This window comes from Mastigoproctus giganteus, chromosome 11, assembly GCF_048544385.1.
Source record: "Mastigoproctus giganteus isolate SK-2022 chromosome 11, ASM4854438v1, whole genome shotgun sequence".
Classification (NCBI taxonomy): domain Eukaryota; kingdom Metazoa; phylum Arthropoda; class Arachnida; order Uropygi; family Thelyphonidae; genus Mastigoproctus; species Mastigoproctus giganteus.
The window spans coordinates 4,464,871-4,486,258 of NC_143585.1; the positions used below are offsets into that span (position 1 = coordinate 4,464,871).

At 36.3% G+C, this 21,388-nt stretch overlaps 1 protein-coding gene across 1 annotated transcript in view; it reads left to right on the forward strand.

Annotated features, from left to right (window-relative positions):
* LOC150077658 (uncharacterized) overlaps positions 1-21,388 on the forward strand; it is a 221,760-nt gene that overhangs the window by 165,459 nt on the left and 34,913 nt on the right. The window contains exon 9 of the mRNA XM_090384750.1: positions 14,021-14,111. Within this exon, the coding sequence (XP_090240876.1) occupies positions 14,021-14,111 (91 nt within the window). The remainder of the gene's footprint in view (positions 1-14,020; positions 14,112-21,388) is intronic.

Below are 21,388 nucleotides of genomic sequence, written 5' to 3' on the forward strand. Positions count from 1 at the left end.
TCATGTTACCGTAAGAGAGTCTGAGTGCATGTGTATTAGCATTGCCAAGCATTCAAAGGAATGAGTTGCATGCTTTGTGATCGATCAGTTGTTTGTAACTCATGGTTAGAATATGGTGTTCTTGAGAGCTGCTTTCATTTTAATGTAACACATTTTAAATAACAAAAAAAAATGAAACAAAAGAAAACACAGTTGAGGAAAATGGAAGTTAGAGCATAACGTGTACAAGTGGCTCATCTTTATTAAATGGTTTAAAATATCAAGAAATTAGTGGGCATTTTAAGAATTTTACTCATTTGACAATAACAGATTTTGAGTTTTGCCGTGTTAAGTGTAATTGATCCAAAAATTGATTGTGATGAAAGATTACATGTTTATTGAAGACTTCTAATTAATTTCTCTTTAATTATACTTTTCAACTTGATTTTTACTTCCACTATTATATCAGCTATTTGGAGTTAATTTTTATGTGAAGAATTTGAAAATATTTCTTAAAAATTCACATTGTGATAATTTCTACATACACAGATTTTTTGAGTTTACCCATAATGCATATATTTTACTACGATTTAGAGAAATAAATATGACACTGATCTGTTGTATTAATGTGCAAATAATGTTTGCATATGCTCATAGATGGAATTAATATTGGAGAGGGTTAACCTCTTTTGTTTGCCTCCCACCCGTTTCTCTTTCTTTCTTTTGGCGACAGAAAAACAGTTGTAGTGTGAGTACTTTATCTATCTATCTATTGCATATTATTTGTTTCTTCTGTATTTTTCTTAGAATTTTATTAGTAAAAATATATATGCAGAAGCAAAGGAAGTGTCTGAATAACCCCGACAATTTTTGCTTGCATAGACAATAAAAACTCAGAGGAAGAAAAGCCACAGTATTACTAAATACTGTAGAGCAGATTTTGTAGAGCAGATTTCTTTTAAGTGCACAAATGGTGATATTATTTTACACATTGGCATTAATGACATTAAGAATAGGGGATCTGCTGGTTTCTTAACAAGTACAGGGCAACGTTGAAAAAAAAAGTCGAGTTAGGGTTAAATTTGAAAGTGTTTGCAATTCTGCCCAGACACGATAGGAGAGAGTATATGATGAGAGCCTTGTCAATCAATCAATTAAGCCCTAGAGCAGGGGGTCAGCAGCCTGTGGCTCGCGAGCCGCATGCAGCTCTTCAACTTTTAAACCCACATGAAAAAAAGTTTGAAGTGGAGTTAGAGGACTTAAAAATCAAGGACATGGAGAGGTAATAGGCTGCCCTTGCAATTTTGGCGCCTCCGTAGCCAGGTGGGAAGGAGCAGCAGTGCGCAGCACACGCTTCTTGATTAGACCGGGGTTCGAGCCCGTCACCACCAAATACGGAGGATGCGGAAAGGTCAAGGAATGACCACCGCATATCCCGGAGCAATATGGCTTTAGTTGCTAATGCTCCTAAAAACCAACCAAACAAACAAACAACCCTTGCAATTTTACACAAATGGACAGTGATGGATGAGTCGAAAAAGCAAGACAAAATTGTGTTCGATGCTTACCGGATACGTATATTAATTTGAAAATATTTGCGTTTGGACTTCTCTCAGTTTTTGGTTCGATGAATTTCTGTGGGCAAATATTTTTGGACATGAACTATATTAAAAATAAATCAAGAACCCGTCTGAACAGTCGAGTCTCTCAGTATGTTTAAAGCATGAAAATTACGGCATATATCCCTGATGTTGAGAGACTCGTTCAAGGAGTTCAGCAGCAAAAGTCACATTAATTAGAAATATTATTAATAAATAATATTTCAAAAAAAAAAAATATATATATATATATATTTAATAAATCATTGGGCTGAAGTGTGTCTATTCACTCAAAAATGTTGCTGACCCCTGCCCTATAGAGAGAGAGAGAGAGAGAGAGAGAGAGAGAGAGAGAGAGAGAGAGAGAGAGAGAGTGAGAGTGCTAGACTCATGGGGTTGAATTTTTCCCAGCATGGTCTGTGCTTGTTAACAGGAGAGAGTGCATCTACAGGGAAGGGACAGATTTAAATAGAAAGGGAGCGAGAATATTTGCTAATGCTATTGAGGCAATATTGGATTGGTCAGAAAACTGCCTAGCTTGGGGATGTGGATACACCAACCAATACATTAATAATAGCTGCAGGCAGAGGTGAAAGTGATTCTTGCACTGCTTCTATTGGAATATACAACAGCCTTGAAAGCAAAGTGCTGATTTGGAATTTACTTAAAGATGTAACTACCATCAAGGGTAAAGGGAAGTCTTTTTGCTATCATAAAGGTGACTACAGTGGTCTCAGATGATTTTTAAATTGTATACAGTGGAACCAACTGATGATACTGTCAACAAATTTTAAATGGGAAGCATTCAAATAATTAATTGTAGAAGCTTCTAGGCTTTTCTTACCAACTATCAAATACTATTCAACGTTTAGGCCTAAATGGATGTCAGATGAACTAATGAGACTTGTGGCAGAGAAGAAAAATGCATGGGTTGCATATAAATTATCAGATGACACAGAAGCCTATGGTAAGTATAAAGGAGTCTGTAATCAAGTCACAAAGGAGGCTAGGCAAGCAAAGATATTACAAACAATCTTTGGAAAAAGATGCATAAAGAAAAACAGAAAACATTTCTTTGCATATGTAAACACTGGAAGGAAGGATTGAATCACATTTGTCCACTTGATATCAATTTGACTTGATATTGGTTCGAATGTTGATGAACCTACTGAAGTTGATGACAAACTGAATGAGTGTTTTGCCTCTGCATTCACACGTGAGGAATTCTTTAGGTAAGGGGATGTCAGAAGTTTATCAAACTCTGAGAGAGCTAAATGATTTTGTAATAACTGAGAGGAAAGCAAAAGGGTAATTTTTAAAGTTAAACTTAAAGCATCTGGGGTGGATGGGATCTATCCATTTATATTAAGAGAGGCAGTCCAGGAAGTAAGAAAACCCTTAGCCATAATTATAAGAGCATCCTTAAATTCAGGAGAGGTTCTTGCAGACTGGAGATAATAGTAGTGGTGGTGGCATGTGATGCAAGAAAGCAAGTGTATGATGATAAATATATGGGCTTATGCAGCATCAGCAAAAAAAAAAAAAAAAATCACACCGTTCCCTCCAAATGCCTGTCCAGTTACTCCTTAAATTTATTTAACCTATCAACTTCCACAGCAACAGATGGAAGTTTGTTCCAGCAATTAACCACTCTCTGGCTAAAGGCAAATTTCCACACATCTATTCTACATCTGTCTTTTCTTAATTTGAATTTATGCCCCCTTAGATTCGTAATCTGAACAAGTGGAAGGATCCCATCAGAATTCAGCGTGCTCAACCAATTCAAGGCCTTATACACCTCAATCAGATCACTGCGCAGGTGCCTAGTCTCCAGCCACTGCAATTTGCAGAACTTAAGCCTCTCTTGGTAAGAGGATCCCTTCATTTCCCCTCACCAATCTTGTTGCCCTTCTCTGTACACGGTCTAGCAAATCTACATCCTTCCTAAAATGAGGCCTCCAGACCTGTATGCAGTACTCGGCGTGGCCTGACCATTGCCTTATACAGAGGGACAATCACCTCCTTTTCCTTGCTAGCAAAATTCCTATATAGCATTGACAAAACCCCATGACCTGCCCTGGCAGCCTGTCTGCATTGCACAGAAAACTTCATATCTGACTGCACAATAATTACTCCCAGGTCTTTTTCATTTTCTACCATCTTAAGTGTAGTACCACACAGTTGGTACATTTCTTTGGGGTTACTTCTACCCATATGCAGTACTTTGCATTTGTCAAGGTTAAACTTCAGTTGCCACTTCTTAACCCATCTGCCCAAATTTTCTAGATCCTGTTGTTGTTGTTTGGTTTTTAGGAGCATTGGCAACTAAGGCCATATTGCTCCAGGGATATGCGGTGGTCATTCACTGACCTTTCCGCATCCTCCGTATTTGGTGGTCACGGGCTCGAACCCCGGTCTAATCAAGAAGCGTGTGCTACGCACTGCTGCTCCTGCCCACCTTACTACGGAGGCGCCTAGATCCTGTTGCAGTAGCACATTGCCATTAGTGTCATTAACAACCCCGCCAACCTTTGTATCATCTGCAAACTTCGACACCAAGCCTGATATACCTTCATCAATATCATTGATAAATATACAAAACAACAGTGGACCCAACACTGAACCCTGTGGGACTCCACCAATAACATTAGTCCACAAAGATCAGCACCCATTGATTACTACCCTCTGTCTTCCCCCCACTCAACCATCCTTTTATCCATTGTAGCAACTTACCCTTAATACCATTCTGCTCCAATTTGTAATATGGGTAGAAGTAAGCACAGAATAACATACCAACTGTGTGGTACTACACACAGAGTAGTGAAAAAAACCCGAGGATAATTGTGCTGTCAGATATGAAGTTCTCTGAGCAGTGCAGACATGTTGCCTGGACAGCTCATCCAGTTTTGTCAATATTATATATAAGGAGGTGATTATTTCATTGTATAAGGCATTGATCAGGCCACATCTTGAGTACTGCATACAGGTCTGGACATCTCATTTTAGGAAGGATGTAGAGCTGCTGGAATGAGTACAAAGAAGGGTACTGAGATTGGTGAGGGGAATGGTTTCTCTTACCTTCAGTTCTGCAAATTGCAGCATATAGAGAATAGGCACCTGTGAGGTGATTAATTGTGGTGTTTAGGGCATTGAATGGATTGAGCAAGCTCAATGCTGATGGGATACTTCCTCTTGTTCAGACTACACACATATAGGCACAGATTCAAATTGAAGGACTGTTGTGGAATAGATGTGTGGAAATTTGCCTTTATTCAGTTGGTGATTTGATTGCTGAAACAAACTTCTGTCTGTTGTGGAAGTTAATAGCTTAAATAAATTCAAGGAGGAACTAGACAAACTATTGGAGGGAATGAATAACTGAAATGGGAAGAGTTGTATTGTTTTGGCTGACGCTGTATAAGCTTGCCTTCTTGCATCATTTGCCACTACTAATGCTAGTCCTAAATGTGCATATTCCTTTTACTTTGGTTGCAAAGTTGGTTGCAAAGTTTGCTCCACATACTGTATGCTATATTTCCTGTAGTACAAATCTGAGGATGCAACTACTGGGAAAATTAGAAGTATGCCTTTGGCTGTTTCTATGGTGTGGCAAGAACCACATTGATGATTGCTATTTCTGTTTGACAAAAATATCAGGGAGCTTTGTATCAAATATCTAAACATATCTGCAATAAGGCCTGTTTCACATAATGAGGACCTGCCAATACCAGATCCTACAAAATCATAGGTTAAAGGAAGCAGGCAAATGAAAATGAAGAATCTAGGAAGAGTTCTTGTGTTGTAGAATTTTCTGGATCAACCACTTCAACAGATTTGAACTGCCAACCAGAAATTGCACCACACTTAATTAAGCAGGAAGAGTTGTGATTTAAATTTATCTAAAGAGCAAGATAAACTCTTTAGTTCTTGGTTGCAACAGTGGAAGTTATTTGAAGCAGGAACTAAAATTGCATTATATCAAAAACTTGACCTTTGTTATATTTTTGATCTAGCGTAATTTTCCAAGTATTTTGTTATGGAAGAAAGTATGTTTCCATAAAGATATAAGTGGTCTTCTGAATGAATTGGGCACTAGAAGCAATCCTGATGATTGTTGTTTATTCATTGATGCCTCAAAATTAAGTTTAAATGAAGTTTTGCTGCACAATGAAAATGCATTCCCATTAATTCCTCTACTTTGCATTCTTGAAAGAAACATAAGAGTATGTCCAGATTCCTGAGTACATTCAAGTATGTTTTTGGGACAGTCATGCAACAGAAAATACATGTTTTGTAGTGGAAGGAAAAGCGGGAGGAATTCTTACCAGGAAGAAGTAATATAAAAATATGTTCCAATTGATGAACCAAGAAAGGGTTGTCTTCCACCTTTGCATATACAGCTTGGATTAATGAAGAATTTTGTTAAGTCTCTGAACACTACTCAAGGAAAGAATTTCCCAATTTAACAGATGCAAAAAGGTATTTTCATTGAGCTTCGAATAAAAAAAAACTACTGAAATAGCAGACTGAAAATCAGGAGTGATATTCACACTTCTGGTAGGAGGATCATCAGAATGATCTTTGTTTTTGGATATTCACAATTCTGGTGGCTTCCATTGACTTTAGACAAATATGTGATAAAAAATATATATGAGGTGCTTACAGGCGAGAACTGCTTTACGAGTTCCTGGGTTTACGTGTGGTTTTTTTTTTTTTTTTTTAACCCCAAGTATCAACAAAATCGAAAATATGAAAATTAATTGCAAAAAATGGATGTTAAATATTCATAAATACTGCATTTCAAACCACGCGCATAGCTATATAATACAGTGTACTCCACTTTAAGATATTAATCCATTCCAGAGATACCATCGTATCGCGAAAATATTGTAATGCAAACCCAATAACACATTGTTTTTTTTTTTTTTTTTTTTTTTTTTGATAATTCATTCCATGACCTCAGAACTTCAAATTTTTGCTATATAACTCCCTAAAAGGTTGTTTTTATTGTGTAAATTGTATTAGTTACCAATTCAAATCATTAAACGCACTTCACTTTCATCGTTATCATATGTTATAAGAACAAATTTTAAACGGCTTTGTGATATTTTTCTAAAGCACATTTCTGGAAGTCACGACCATAAAATAATAAAAACAATTTGCACTTCCCCGGTTTATTGGGCTTTTCTGTTACTGCAAGCAGTTGTAAACGGGTAGTAAACTCAATGTTATTGCATTTGTGAAAATACCGAAAGCTGGAATTGTGTGGGTTTTTACGTTATAATGGTGAAACGTGTTTCCCCTTTACTGGAATTTTCAATCGTATAAAAAACATAAATAAATTTTCAGAATCTTCTCTTCATTCCTTTTTTTTTTAAAGCTTTGTAAACTTGTTACTCTGTGCAAATTGTGTTAGTTGCAATTTGTACGTTCTGTTAAAAAATGCTTATGCATATTATTGAAATTTATAAAGAAAAGAGAAGATTATCTTGGAAATAAACGGCTCTTGAAGCTTTTCTGAAGAAGACAACTTCTTTTGCAACAAATCAACGAGTCCGAGCCAATAATGAGTGATGATCAACGAGTGTGCATTTAGTCAATGATGATGAAGAATAAACATTCTTTAACATTTGTAAATCATAAATAATTTCTCTTATTATAATTTGCTTGATTTTACAGGCTACGTTTTTGTTTTTTGGATAAATCAATCATTGTTTAAACATAAACTAATTAGCTAACTAATTTCATTGTTGATAACGTAATCCCTATTTTTAACATTGTCTATGGGAAATAAATTCCCGCTTTACGAGCACGCACTAGGAACGAATTAACTCGTAAAGTCAAGAACTACCTGTATATAATTTTCTTGTAAAATGCAGTAAAACCTGGTTAATTTAAAGTTCAAGGGACTGAAATATGTCCATTTTTATTTAAATGGGTGTGAAGTGTCCATACAGTCAGAACACGTATTACTTAATCAAGAGAAAATGTTAGTCAGATACACTTATTCACACTGAGAACAATTTTGATTATTCTCATTTAAATATTAATCTTTTAGTTTTCTTGTGGTAGCATTTATGAACAGATGGTCGATGCATTGATTTGCATGAGGGCTGTTCAATAAAGAATTATCATAATTTTTTTTTGACAACAACCTTTATTTATCAATGATATATAAATGATCATTTTCAATGATCATTTTCACGGTAGTCCCCATTTGATGAAATGCACTTACTCCAACATTTCTGACATTCTTCAAAAACATGATAGAAGCCATTTTTTGTCGTGTATTTTCTTTTTTTTTTTTTATGAAACCCCAAACACGAGAGGTATTAGAACCTATAGTACTTAGTACCATGCTTGGATTGAAAGTTGACAAGACGAAAGAAGATATTTGTTGACATTAGACTTGCACTTCTGTAGACTGTAATTTTCAAAAAATACGTATGAAGGAAGGTTGTTCCAGAAAACGGCAGTTGAATGAATAAATGAGGAAGATGAAAAGTTGGCTCTGTGATTTTGAAGTTGGACAGTAAATGGATGTTGATTGGTGGCAGCACATGTTCGGACTGTTTTGAAAAAGAGAGAGAGGGGGGGAATTATAGAAGCCAGTTCAGAAGAACAGTGCCCATTGAAGTATCTGTAGAAAAGGCATGCAGCAGAAACAGTACGTCTATGAGACAGCGAGTGGAAAGACTCTGTTAGAGAGGTCATTAATTAGCCTAACTGTCCTCTTCTGAATGGAATCTAGAAGCCTGAGAGAGGTTTTGGGGGGACACCGCCCCAGATGTGGGAACAATATTCCATGGTAGGGCAGATTTGCAATTTGTACAGAGTGAACAGCTGTTTGGAAGAAAAGTAACACCAAGAGCGAAAGAGAAAACCAAGTTTTTTAGATTCAGTGGAAGCAATATTTGTAATGTGCTTGGTTCCAAGAGAGATTAGAAGTCAGGGTAAACCCCAAAAGAGATATATCATCTTGCCTAGAAATCGGAGTATCACCAAAGATAAGTATAGGAGCTGAAGAATCCTTTTTTTGTGAGATATAAGATAGGATTGAGTTTTAGAAGGATTGCAATCAGCTAAGTTGTCTTTGAGCCACTCCACTGGAGAATTACTTGGAGATTGGCATTTAAGGAATTGGTAGTGGATATTCGAGAAGTTGAAGCTGATTGAGCAGGGCAAGGTTTCTCAAACTGGAAAGTGGAATGCAGTGCTATCATCAGCAAAACTATGGATAGGTATATTTCCAGTCAATGGAAGAAGATCATTAATATACAAGAGGAAAAGGATGGGGGAAAGACCTGAACCTTGGGGGGGGACACCAGCATTAGTGGAGAAGTTAGAAGACAGAGAGCCATCTACCATCACCCTCAGTGAGCAATCAGAGAGAAAACTGGATAACCAATTACAAAAAACAGTTGGCAAACCATAAGATGGAAGCTTGTTTAGAAGACCTTTATGCCGAATAAGATAGCTAGCCTTTGAGATGTCAAGAGCAACTGCTTGTGTTTCACCGAACTTTTCCATTGAATTTGTCCATAAATGGATAACATGAGCCAGAATATTACCAGTGGATCGACACTGGCGGAATCCATACTGGCAATCGTTGATCAGACGTAAGGTTTCTAGGTAGTTTAAGAGTTGGCGGTTAATTGATTTCTCTATTACTTTAGAAAGAGTAGAAGTAATTGCAATGGGACAATAATTGGATGGGAGGGATTTGTCACCCTTTTTAGGAACTGGCTGGATATGTGCAAATATCCAAGCACCTTTGGAATAAGAAAGTGAAAAAAAGGCGGCAAAGAACAGGAGTAAGTTCAGGAGCACAGGTTTTGAGAACAAGTGGAAAAATACCATCAGGACCTGGAGCTTTCTTAGCATCAAGATACGTCAAAATCCTTCTGACATCCTTTTGACGGAAGACCACAGAAGGCATTGAATAGAGCATGTTGGGAATGGTGGGATGTGTTTTACCAAAGTCATTAATACATGAGTTGGAAGAAAAATGGGATGCTAGCAGGTGTTCTTTATCCTTGGCTGAAGTGATGACAGAACCATCTGGTTCAGACAGTGGTGGGAGCAGATATGGGCAAAAATTGGAGCCAATAGCTTTGGCAAGAGACCAGAATGCTCGGCTACCATTAGTGCAAGAAGCAAGTTTTCTACTCTTAGCCTGTTCAAAATATAGTTTGGACTGATTAATAACTGCTTTACAATTGTTGCGAGCTTTGGTGTAGGCATAAAACGAAACTGAAGAATTAGAAACAAGCCAATTACGATATGTAGCAGTCTTCTCTTGAACAGTCTCAGCACATTTATTGGAAAACCAAGGTGTAGATAAAGGGTAAGGTTTTAAAGTGGAGTGTGGAATAAAGGATTCCATTCCTGCAAGAATAATTTCACTGACGCAGTCTGAGCAAACGTTGACATCTGAAGTTTTGAAACAGTAATCTGACCAAGGAAAAGAAGAAAAGAAATCTTGCAGGTCATCCCATTTTGCATTCTTGTAATGCCAAACAACATGAGATTGGGAATAGCCATGAGATAAAGGCTCCATTGGAGAAGAGAATCACCAAGTTGTGATCTGAGGTGCTTAATGGACCACTTGCTTCAACCATGTACTTAGAAGGGTTGTTTGTGAAGAAAAGATCAGGTGTGTTGGCTGTATGGTTAGGATTGTCTGGTATTCTGGTAGGTAAATGCACAATTTATGTGGGGTTATTAGTAATTGCAAAATTCTCAGCATCTTGACCAGCTGTGTCTGTGTGACTAGAGAATGGAAGCCAACTGGAGTTGTGAACATTAAAATCATCAAGGAAAATTGCTTCACTGTTAGGAAAGTTGGATTGCAGAAAGTCAAGTGCAAAGAGAGGAAGTCAAAGAATTCCAGGTGATTAGTGGAGTTGGGAGAATAGTAGAGACAACAGATGAATTTGACAGAATGAGGTAGAGAGGTTTTAAGTCAGAGAAGGTCGAAAAGAGGAGATTCCAAATTACCAAGTCTCTGACAGGGAATATCAGAATGGGCATATGCAGAAGTACCACCTTTGAGACAAAAAGAATCATACAGCAAATAATTTGGGCAACTGAGATGAGCAGTGGTTGAATAAACCTATAACTGAGATTCTGTCATAAAAAGTACATGGAGTTTGGCAGAGTAAGTGGAAATGGACATTGTTGAGATTAGAACTGAGACCATGTATATTTGTGAAATGGACTAGTAAGTGTTTGGGAGGTTTAGATCGTTTCACAGATAAGCTTACTCTCTTAGTTTGACAATTCATGGTTTATTTAATAGTAAGAAAAGCGGGAGGAACATGCTGTATGAAGTAATGAAATTTTTGAATATGGCGTACACATATACCCAGATCCTTGACATAACATGGCCTCGACAATGCACCTGCATACACACTACTCGGACTCCCTCTAGTCACTATCTGTCAGAGTAGAGGTAGCAATATTATACACTAGCTGATCCGGAAGCCTCTTAGAGAGTTATCAATAGGTTCGGTCTGGTGTACTAACTAGCAGCTGGCCTGCGAACACTGTTTTAGAACTGTACCTTCGAAGTGTAAGGAAGTTTGGATCTAGCCATGATGTCCATCATAACTTCAAAATCAGTCATACTGCATGATGAAGAGATGGGGAAGGTTTGACTTGAACTTGTCTCTGGAGACTAATCATGAGTTACACCACTTCAAGCCTCCAATAAGCAAAGTGGTGCTATTGCACTGGTTGATGAGAGTCATCTACCACCTGGTATTGCCGCGTAACATAGTGTTGTGGCATTCCTCCATGTGGTGTGAGTGCCACACCTCAACCCCTGCTTATGTTGGTTCACACTAGGGTGGTCACACACAGTGTGCTTGCGCATGGGGGTTATATAACCAGGAGAATCACCTCCAATTTTTTTACAACTTCTGATGACTAAACATTTTCCTCACAGCTCCTTTAATTTTGGAAATAAAAAAATAGTTGCAGGGTGCAAGATCAGGCTGTAGGGCGGATGAGGAACATATTTGATATTAATGCTGGTTAAGTACTCAATGACAGTATGAGCAGTGTGAGATCTTGCATTGTCGTATGCAGTATCCACCCACCTGTGTGTATTTGTGGTTGTTTGCAATGAATGTGATCTCACACAGTGTGTGGTAGGTTCCTGTGACAGTCATATGATGTGGTACAACATACTGATAAATCATTCCTTTAACATCAAAAAAAGAAATGACCATAACCTTTCCTGCAGAAGCTGCAACTGTTGCTTGCTTTTTTTTGGTGTTGGTGATGACATAGACTTCCAGAGCTTTGTTGCTAACTCTGGGTCAAAATAATGAAGCAGTGTCTCATTTGCCATTATTACCTTGTGTAGAACCTCACCATCTTCATTAACCATTTGTTGCAGCCCCTGAAAAACCTCCATGCAAACTTGCTGTTGCTCAGGTGAGTAGTCGAAGAACCCAGCATCTCATGCTTATATCTATATAAACATCAGTTGATATTTATATACTGGTTGTTTCAAAATTATGTATACAAACTTTAAAAATTTATATTTAATGAACAATATATACAAATGTAAATTTTTTTTGATACTTTGAAAACAAAAAACATAAATTTTTTTTTACAACAATAAAACTTTAATTGTTCAAAATGCTCTCCATCAGCATTAATGTTATGAGCAGCATTCATCTTCTACAGATACTGAAATGCACAAATCAGGTGAAATATTTTTTGCTTCTTGTTAAATTTTCATCTACAATTCCTTCAATTTTTGCGGTTTGTGACTGTAAACCCAATTTTCAAGTATCCCCAAACAAAAAAATCTAAAGGGGTGAGATCTAGTGGCCTTGGAGGATATTCAAAAGCACTCCCTCGACAACTTGTCCATTGATCATGAAATTCATTGTCAAGATAATGGCGCACAGCTGTGTGTGATTATTATTTCCTTCATCATTCTAAAAACACTTGTATGGGTTAAATGTAGCTCTTGTGAACACCGTCTTGTTGATTTTCTTGTGGTGCACAAGGTTGCATTTCTTACAGCTGCAACGTTGTCATTATTTCTTGATGTGTGTGTGTGTGTGCGCCTCCGTAGCCAGGTGGGAAGGAGTAACAGTGCATAGCACACGCTTCTTGATTAGACCGGGGTTCGAGCCCATCACCACCAAATACGAAGGATGCAGAAAGGTCAGGGAATGACCATCTCATATTCCCGGCGCAATATGGCCTTAGTTGCTAATGCTCCTAAAAAAAAAAACCAAACCAAATTTCTTGATGTCTTCTTTCTGCCACATGCTAAGTTATTGACATTCTAAATGGTTCCGTGCTCCTCAAATTTATCTCGCAAATGAGTAATTTTTAAACGTGTGGGCACTTTTGTTCCTTATCGTGATTTCCAAGCACACTGAACTTCATTGACATTTTCATATTTCCAATACCATTTTATAATTGACTTTCTTTCTTCAAAACTTAATTTTGGTACTTTCAATCATTTTAGAGGTATCTATAAAAGAAAAAAAAAATTAAATTATTGTAAAAAATTGTATATTTTTAAAATTAAATTGGTGCATATTGTTATTAAATATACATTTTTAAAGTGTGTATACTAAAAATGAATAGCAAATGCTTAGTGTGTATACATAATTTTGAAACACCTGTATATATCTAACAAATATGACATTGGTTCTATATGCATGGAGTATCCTGTACTAGCATAAAGTTTACAGGAATCTAGCAGCAATAATGGCACTGCTAATGCAATGGGTTGGTTGGCACTTGGATTTATTAGTAATCCTTTCAAGAATAGCTTTTGTTAAAATTTTTTCAGGAGTATTCAGACATGAAAGATTATTAATTATCTTAAAAAAGGGTGAGTAAGTAGTAACTTCATCTCTGCTTTTGCCATCCTTGAACTTAGTCACTGCGGTTGAATCATCCACTTCGGGATTATCTTAATTTTCAGAATTCACATCTCTTAACACCTTAATATTATCAGTATTTTCTAATTCATTATTTTTCACCTCATATCACCATGAGATGTATTACCACATAATTTTTTTCATATTACCAGCCTTAGTATGTTATCAGCTATTGATTTTATTATTATTTTTTCCCCTCTCTTGTATTTGGAAGCCTTGGTCAAATGAAATTCAGCACTTTAAAATAGAAAAAAGACCCATTTCCCATGTGAGAAGGATTAATGTTATACTTTATTTTTTTGTAGGTGGGGGGACAGAGCCAGTGTTGGTGTGACCCTAAGCAGCTGGGATGTTTGTCCTGGCTGGGATGTATAATTACTTTACCTTACCTTCATTGGGCATACCCCCTTCTTTTTTTTTTATGACCTATATAAGCATTATTTTTCTTGTTATATCTTTCTGTTAATGAAGAATTTAGTGTTCTGTAATTAAATGTTTTATTATGCTAATTTTTTCATGTCAAAGAAAAGGGTGATTTTGTTAGAGAGCCCGAACACAGACGTGAAAGTTTTCCTGATTTCCATCGTCCTCTTCCTAATGATCCCTCTGATTTGAGGTAATATCAGATTTTTATATTTTTAACTTGTTATTGTTACCATTAATATCAGCATGGAAATTTGTTTAACCAATCATAGGTAGAAATATGAAATTAGCAGAAATGAATCATTTCTTCTCAGTATTAATTTGGTAATTAAATAATATTAACCTCATCACTGCCTTGTTCAAATATTCACAGTGCCTATCCACCTGCTGATGACACTCCAAGCAGAGTTGAAACCGGTATACACTTTAAATAAATAACAGTATATTTCTCCATTGGAATGGTGCTTTTTATTTAATGGCAACTTGTGGTAAAGTGCCATCATATTATGAGATTGGTGTGCATACAGAATGAATAATAATATAGTTAGAAAACATAATAATAATTTATAATTTGTAGTATGAAGTCCTTGCCACAAATTTACTTGTTTATAACATTAAAATTCAAACTATTAGAAAAGCATTTCTTTTTGTTCTGATGCTTGAGCTGTTGCATTATGTTACACTAGCTATCAGAATTGATAATGTTGTTTTATGGAATAAATACTGTACAAAAAAAAACAAAAACCCCAATATGCAGCATGGTTTTGAGCAGCTTAGTTCTGAAAGATTGTTGCTACATCTAGATCAGAAGTATGTGGTGACCCAGATGTAGTGACAGTCTTTTAAAACTAAGCTGCCCAAAACCCTTTAGACTCAAAACTCTGCTGCATATTTTTTTTTGTATAGTATTTATTCCATAAAACAACACTCAATTTTGATAGCTAGTGTAATATAATACAGGGGCTCAGTTTCAAAACAAAAACATTGATATGAGAGAATCATCCGAGGATGGAATTTTTTTGTGAATGAATTGAAGAATCATTTGTTATACCTGTATTGTAAATAGTTAAATTACGTATACAGTAAATTTTTAAAAATCCAGCACACTTGGAGATTGAGGAGTGCTGGATTTTAAAATATTTCAGATTTTGGAAAGCTGTTTAACTTGGTAGTTAAACAGCTTTAGAGGAGCACATTTTAATAATATTAAGCACAAATAATTAAACTTTTATATCTGTAAACATTTATGATGATTATCATGTTCTTTCATCTGTTTTTTACTGGCCAGCAGGATTAAACTGCGTGGATAATACAGCTACCTTAATTCTCAGGAGAACAAACTTGCCTTTGCAATGAGTTGCCTTGGTATTGCATTAATTTAAACAGATAGCTTTAGCTATAGGTGTATTATAACTTTGAAAAATGATATTGCATAGCAGCTCACATTGAACAAATTCTTTGCAACTGTTTTGTCTGTGGTTGCTACTAGAGATAACTTGCTATTTAATGAGGGACTAGTTAGTCCTGAAACGGGCTTTCATAACAGTCTAATCTGTTAAACAAATAGCCAATTAATCTTTTGGTATGCCATCTTTTTGAAAGTAGTGCAGTATTAAGGCATCTCATTGCATGATCTGTGCTGTTCAAGTCATGCTGGCTGCAAAAACAGATGAAAGGACAAGGCAGCTCTGCTTGCATCTTATAAAGAAAGAAATGTCTTTTTACTTTTTTTTTTTTTTTTTTTTTAAAGATAAATCCTTAAATACAAATGTGGTCATTGATATGAGTACCAGATTGTAATATGTATGCTTATTTCTTGTTTGTAAAATATGCCAGATTTTAATGAATTCTGGATTGTACATTGCTGAATTTTACAGAGTTTACTATATAATGTGATCACTACAATGCCAGTACTTCAAACATAAACTACCATTTATTGGCTGAATCTTGTTGGTTGGGCCTGGAAAATAATGGGCTGCAACTAGTTCACAAGATGAGGAAAGCTAGATTGCATTTTGACTTTTTCTTCATTGAGATTTTGATTGGCAAAGATCAGAGCTCATTCCTGGCCGTGCAAGATCTTAATGGACTTGTCTTCCTCCACCTAACCTTTCACTCGTTTAGGTTTTTTTGTTATTTGGTTTTTAGGAGCATTAGCAACTAAGGCCATATTGCTCTTCTGGGGATATGTGGTGGTCACAGGCTCGAACCCCGGTCTAATCAAGAAGTGTGTGCTATGCACTGCTGCTTCTTCCCACCTGGCTATGGAGGCACCTACTCCTTTAGGAGAAAATGTGATAAAAACATAAACTATTAAAATTATGAACACTAACAGCAGTTGACACCTTAACACTTTTAGCTTTGCAGCACTGACCAGAGTCATCCAAGAAAATGCAGTTACTTCCTTCATGTTTGTTTTCTTAACCTGTTATCTGCAGCACTTTGTCTTGACAGTTAGTATCCAAAGTTAGACCCAAAACATTGACAAGGTGCCTCCGTAGCCAGGTGGGAAGGAGCAGCAGTGCCTAGCACACACACACTTCTTGATTAGACCGGGGTTCGAGCCAGTCACCACTAAATACGGAGGATGTGGAAAGGTCAGGGGATGACCACCGCATATCCCGGAGCAATATGGCCTTAGTTGCTAATGCTCCTAAAAACCAAAATAACAACAACAACATAACAACAACATAAAACATTGACAAAGATGCAATATTGTTTATGCATTTTGGTAAGAAATAGGATAAAGTTTTCATATTTTGTCTAAAAATAGGAAAACTTAAATAAAAAACCCCATATTATTCATATTATTCCTTGGATAATACTTGCCATAACACTACAGTAAGTAAATATTAGAAGGGGTGAACAGTTCAAGAAAGCAGGCTTTTTCTGCATCTGCCAAAAAAATAAAAACAAATCACATCACCTATCACTTGTTTTTTCCACTTCTGCTGGGCTTTTTATGATTCTTCCACTTTGAACAAGTTTTGGGAATATTTGATTTCACATTTTTTTTTTTTTTTTTTTTTTTTAATTTAATTCTTAGCTCTTATGATTTCTCATACTTAGCTTTTGTCTATCTTACTCCAGCATTTTTTTTTTTTTTTTTATCATTGTCAATGTTATCTTAATTTAACAGTTATGTATTAATTTATCTTTAACAGTTATAAATTTTTGTAATACAGTAAACTCACTTGATTTTTTTTTTTTTTTTTTATGAAAACCCCAAACACAAAAGGTATCAAAACCTATAGTACTTAGTACCGTGCATGGGTTGAAGGAGAAGTATGGGGGGAGGGGGATGCCGGAAACTTTGCTCTAGAGACTAAACATGAGTTTCACCACTTCAAGCCTCCAATAAGCAAAGTGGTGGTATTTCACCGGTTGATGAAAGTCATCTACCACCTAAGAGTGCATAAATCATTTTGGATGAAAATTTAATTCTAATGAATATCACTGAAAATTATTTCAGAAGAATCATAATTTGTATAGAGAAATTCTGCTGCAATTTGCTAATGTATATATAAGTAATAATTTCTTTTTTATTTAACTTAAATATTGAATTTAAGTTCAATGAATAAATATAAATAAAATGTCAAAATACACATACCACACATTCAGAAATAGTGGTAATACGGTACAGCAAATATAACTTATTTTCTATACTATATGTTTTCAAAAACAAACCATTTTTATGTACCATACTTTATTTATACACCATGTTTTCAAAAATAAAGCTGATGTGAAAATATCAGTATTGATGTACCTGTGCAAATATTTTTTGTTTTTAATGTTTAAGTTTTGTTTCCCCACATTATATGAAAATTCAGTCTTTAGTGCAATTGAAAATGTGGTTAAAAGGGAAAGGGGGGGGAGGGCAAAAAAAAAAGAAAAGAAAAAAAGGCATAATCAAAAAGTGGGCAAATATAGTATTGAATACAGTAAGGAAATACAGTGGATTCTTTTATGGCAAAGTAAAACTTGTAAAGTAAAACTGCTATTTATTTTCTTCAGGCCAATTCGTCTATAGACATATTTGTAATATGGGATAGGCAGTGTCATATAAGACCATTCATAACTCTCCAATAAAGTTTTGCTTTCATTGTAAATCAGTACATTTTATGCATAGGTGGACTTTATAATTTGTCTTATTTAATGTTTTCACCAAAAGTGTTTTCATTCAAACAAGAATTACAAATCATTAATAATAAGGGAAGACAGCCAGGCCCTAGAAATATTTTCATTATATTAAAGGTTTTTTTTAAAAAACACAGTATGCATTGTGCAATGGGTTGCGATAGAAGATTGAAACAAATGCCATTATTACACATTTTCAACATAGTCACCAGACAAAATGACACATTTTTGCCACCTCTCAATACACTTCTGCAAGCCAGTTTTGTAGAAGTCCTCTGACTGTCCTTAACCATGACTCAGCAGCAGAAATTACCTCATCATCAGCAGCAAAGTGTTTTCCATGAAGAAAGAACTTCAGGTCAGGAAAGATGAAATCAGAGGGTGCAAGGTTGAGGGAATAAGCAGGATGCAGCAGTATTTCAAACCGACATTCGTGGGGACACCTCACTCTAGCAGGCACACACCTTTTGACAGTTTCCCTGTCCTTTTTTCTTTTCTAGCAGCATGTAGCTATTATGATGTAGTCAAATAGGGGTTTATTGTTATAGTTGGAATAATACTGTGCTGTCACAGCACAGTATTATTGAAGATGATCTGTTAGTATTACCTATGCTGATTCCAAAAAACTGATAGCATCACCCTGCTAGCACTTGCACCTTTTCCTTTGGGGGGGGGTGATTTTGCAGGCTTCCATTGTTTTGAGATTTGTTTAGTTTTGGCATCATAGCGATAGATCTAAGTTTCATCCACAGTGTGACTAGCCATGGAGAAAACTCCTTGCTTTTTCTGTATTCCGACAACATTTCATGTGCACATGCCTTTTCCTTCTTCTGGTAATGGGTTAGAAGTCTGGGAATCCATCTAGCAGGAGACGCCTCCGTAGCCAGGTGGGCAGGAGCAGCAGTGCGTAGCACACGTTTCTTGATTAGACCAGGGTTCGAGCCCGTGACCACCAAATACGGAGAATGTGGAAAGGTCAGAGAATGACCACCGCATATCCCCGGAGCAATGTGGCCTTAGTTGCTAATGCTCCTAAAAACCAAATAAATAAACCATCTAGCAGACACATTACTCATATGCGTTGATGGATGATGTTCTCCTCAGATGCTACACTAATTTGGAGCTCTGCAGCTAGTTCTTTAATGCTAATATGGTGTTTATTCAGAATTAATGCATCAGTTTTTCAACACTCTTCTGTTACAACAGTTACTGCTTGTAACAGAAGAGCTCCTGAGATGTATTTATCATGCACTGGGGTTCTTCAACATTTGAACATTGTAACTTGGGCACTCTTCTCCATAAACAGCTACCATTTCTTCATGGATTGTTTTTGGTCTTCTCCCTTACAGAAAGAGGAACTGAATCACTAATTTGTATTCCACTTTATCCATGTGGCATTCCACTTCATTCAGTGCTGCAAAAAAAAAAAAAAAAAAAAGAATTGTCAGATCAAAACCAAAATTTGTGTGGTTGCTACAGAGATTTCAAGGTAACTACTTTGGGTGAATACAAACTTTTTTTTGTTTTAATAAGGGGTTATTACAACCAGTTGCATTGTCAGGAGTTACACAGTAACCCTTACAACAGATACATCAATGACTAGCACATATGAATTATGCTAGCCATGAAGAACAATAGAGAGAGAGAGAGAGGTCAGAATGTGTGTGTTCTTTGTTTTCAATGTAATGAGTGCTGTATGTAAATGTATATGCTTGTTTCTAGCCTTTTTAACCAAACTCAGTTAAACTTTTCAATCTACTTATGTAGTTCAAGTGCATTTCAAATAATGCACCCACTTTTGTTTGGATTAAATTCATACAAAATAGGTGTGTTTTCTTTTTTTTTTTTCTTCCAGATTTGTCCAGATGTTCCATCTCTCATGAGTTTCCAGCTAACAGCAGACAAAGCCTTAATTGATGGAAACTTGAAAATTGGAGAAAAATACACTAGACAGCAATTATTGTTTGCTTTTGGCTTATAAAAGCCAAAATTGAAGGGATCCCATGGAATTCATATTTAAAAAAATTGATTAATTTTGAATTCATAAATTAAATTAAAACAGCATAGTTTTATAAAAGGAAAATCATGGCAGCCAACCTGGTTAGCAGGCGCCTCCGTAGCCAGGTGAGCAGGAGCAGAAGTGCATAGCACACGCTTCTTGATTAGACCGGGGTTCGAGTCTGTGACCACCAGATGTGGAAGGTCAGGGAATGACCACCGCATATACCTGGAGCAATATGGCCTTAGTTGCTAATGCTCCTAAAAACCAAATAACAACAACAACAACCTGGTTAGCTATTTTAGTCACTCATGAGCTGGATGTAGGAAATAATTTTGAAAATTGTTATTTAGATTTCAGTAGCAAAGCATTTGGCTCAGTCCCACATGAGAGTTTATTGTATAAACTGTGGAACATGTTGGAATCACAAGGAAAATCCTTAGATGGATCTAATTCCCTCTGCTTCCTGCCCTGCAGCCATCCATCAAGCCACAGGGCATAGCTTTGTGATTAACAGTTATTCTTCAGTTTGGGCTAACATAAGAAAGTGCAGTTCCCCCAAGGATCAGTACCGAGACCACTCATATTTTTGATTTTCTTAAAATGGCATTGATCAAGAGATATAGGGCATAATATCAAAATTTGCAGATGACATCAAAATCTGTAGAGTAGTTAATGTTCAGTGCCAGGCACAGCTTCTTCAGGATGACTTTGGAGGTGGAAGTGGCAGCTGTCTTTTAATGCATCTCGACTAAAAACTAGAGGAAGGAAGAAATTTGGGAGTTACAATATGATTGGATACGAAGTTCTCTGTGCAGTGTAGACTGGTGGCAAGGAGTTCCTTGTCCTGTTGATAATTTATCAAACATTTTCTTGTAGGATTAGGGAGGTCATAATGCACATGTGGTCTCACAACTGCTACTAAGACAATTGGGAAACCACGCTTGGAATACTGTGTCCAGGTATGGAGACTGCACCTAAAAAAAAAGATATCGAGCTTCTTGAAATGGTGCAAAAGTATGGTCATATAAGGACACTTCAGATGTGGGCCACAGAGCTTGGAAACTAGAACACCTTAAAAGGTTTAATTGACTCATGAAAGATGTGAGGGATGAAAGCAAAATGTACAAGGGTGAAATTTTCAGTTATGATTCCAGAACACTAGGGCTGTAAATTCAAATTGTGGGGCGGGGATGTTTAGACTGGATTACTGAAAGTTTTATTTTAGCAGGCAAATCATTAATTATTGGAATAAGTTGCCTTCATGCATAGTTGAGGCTGATAGCTTGGAGAAATTGAAAACTCATCTGGATAGATACCTATGTAAGGAGGGA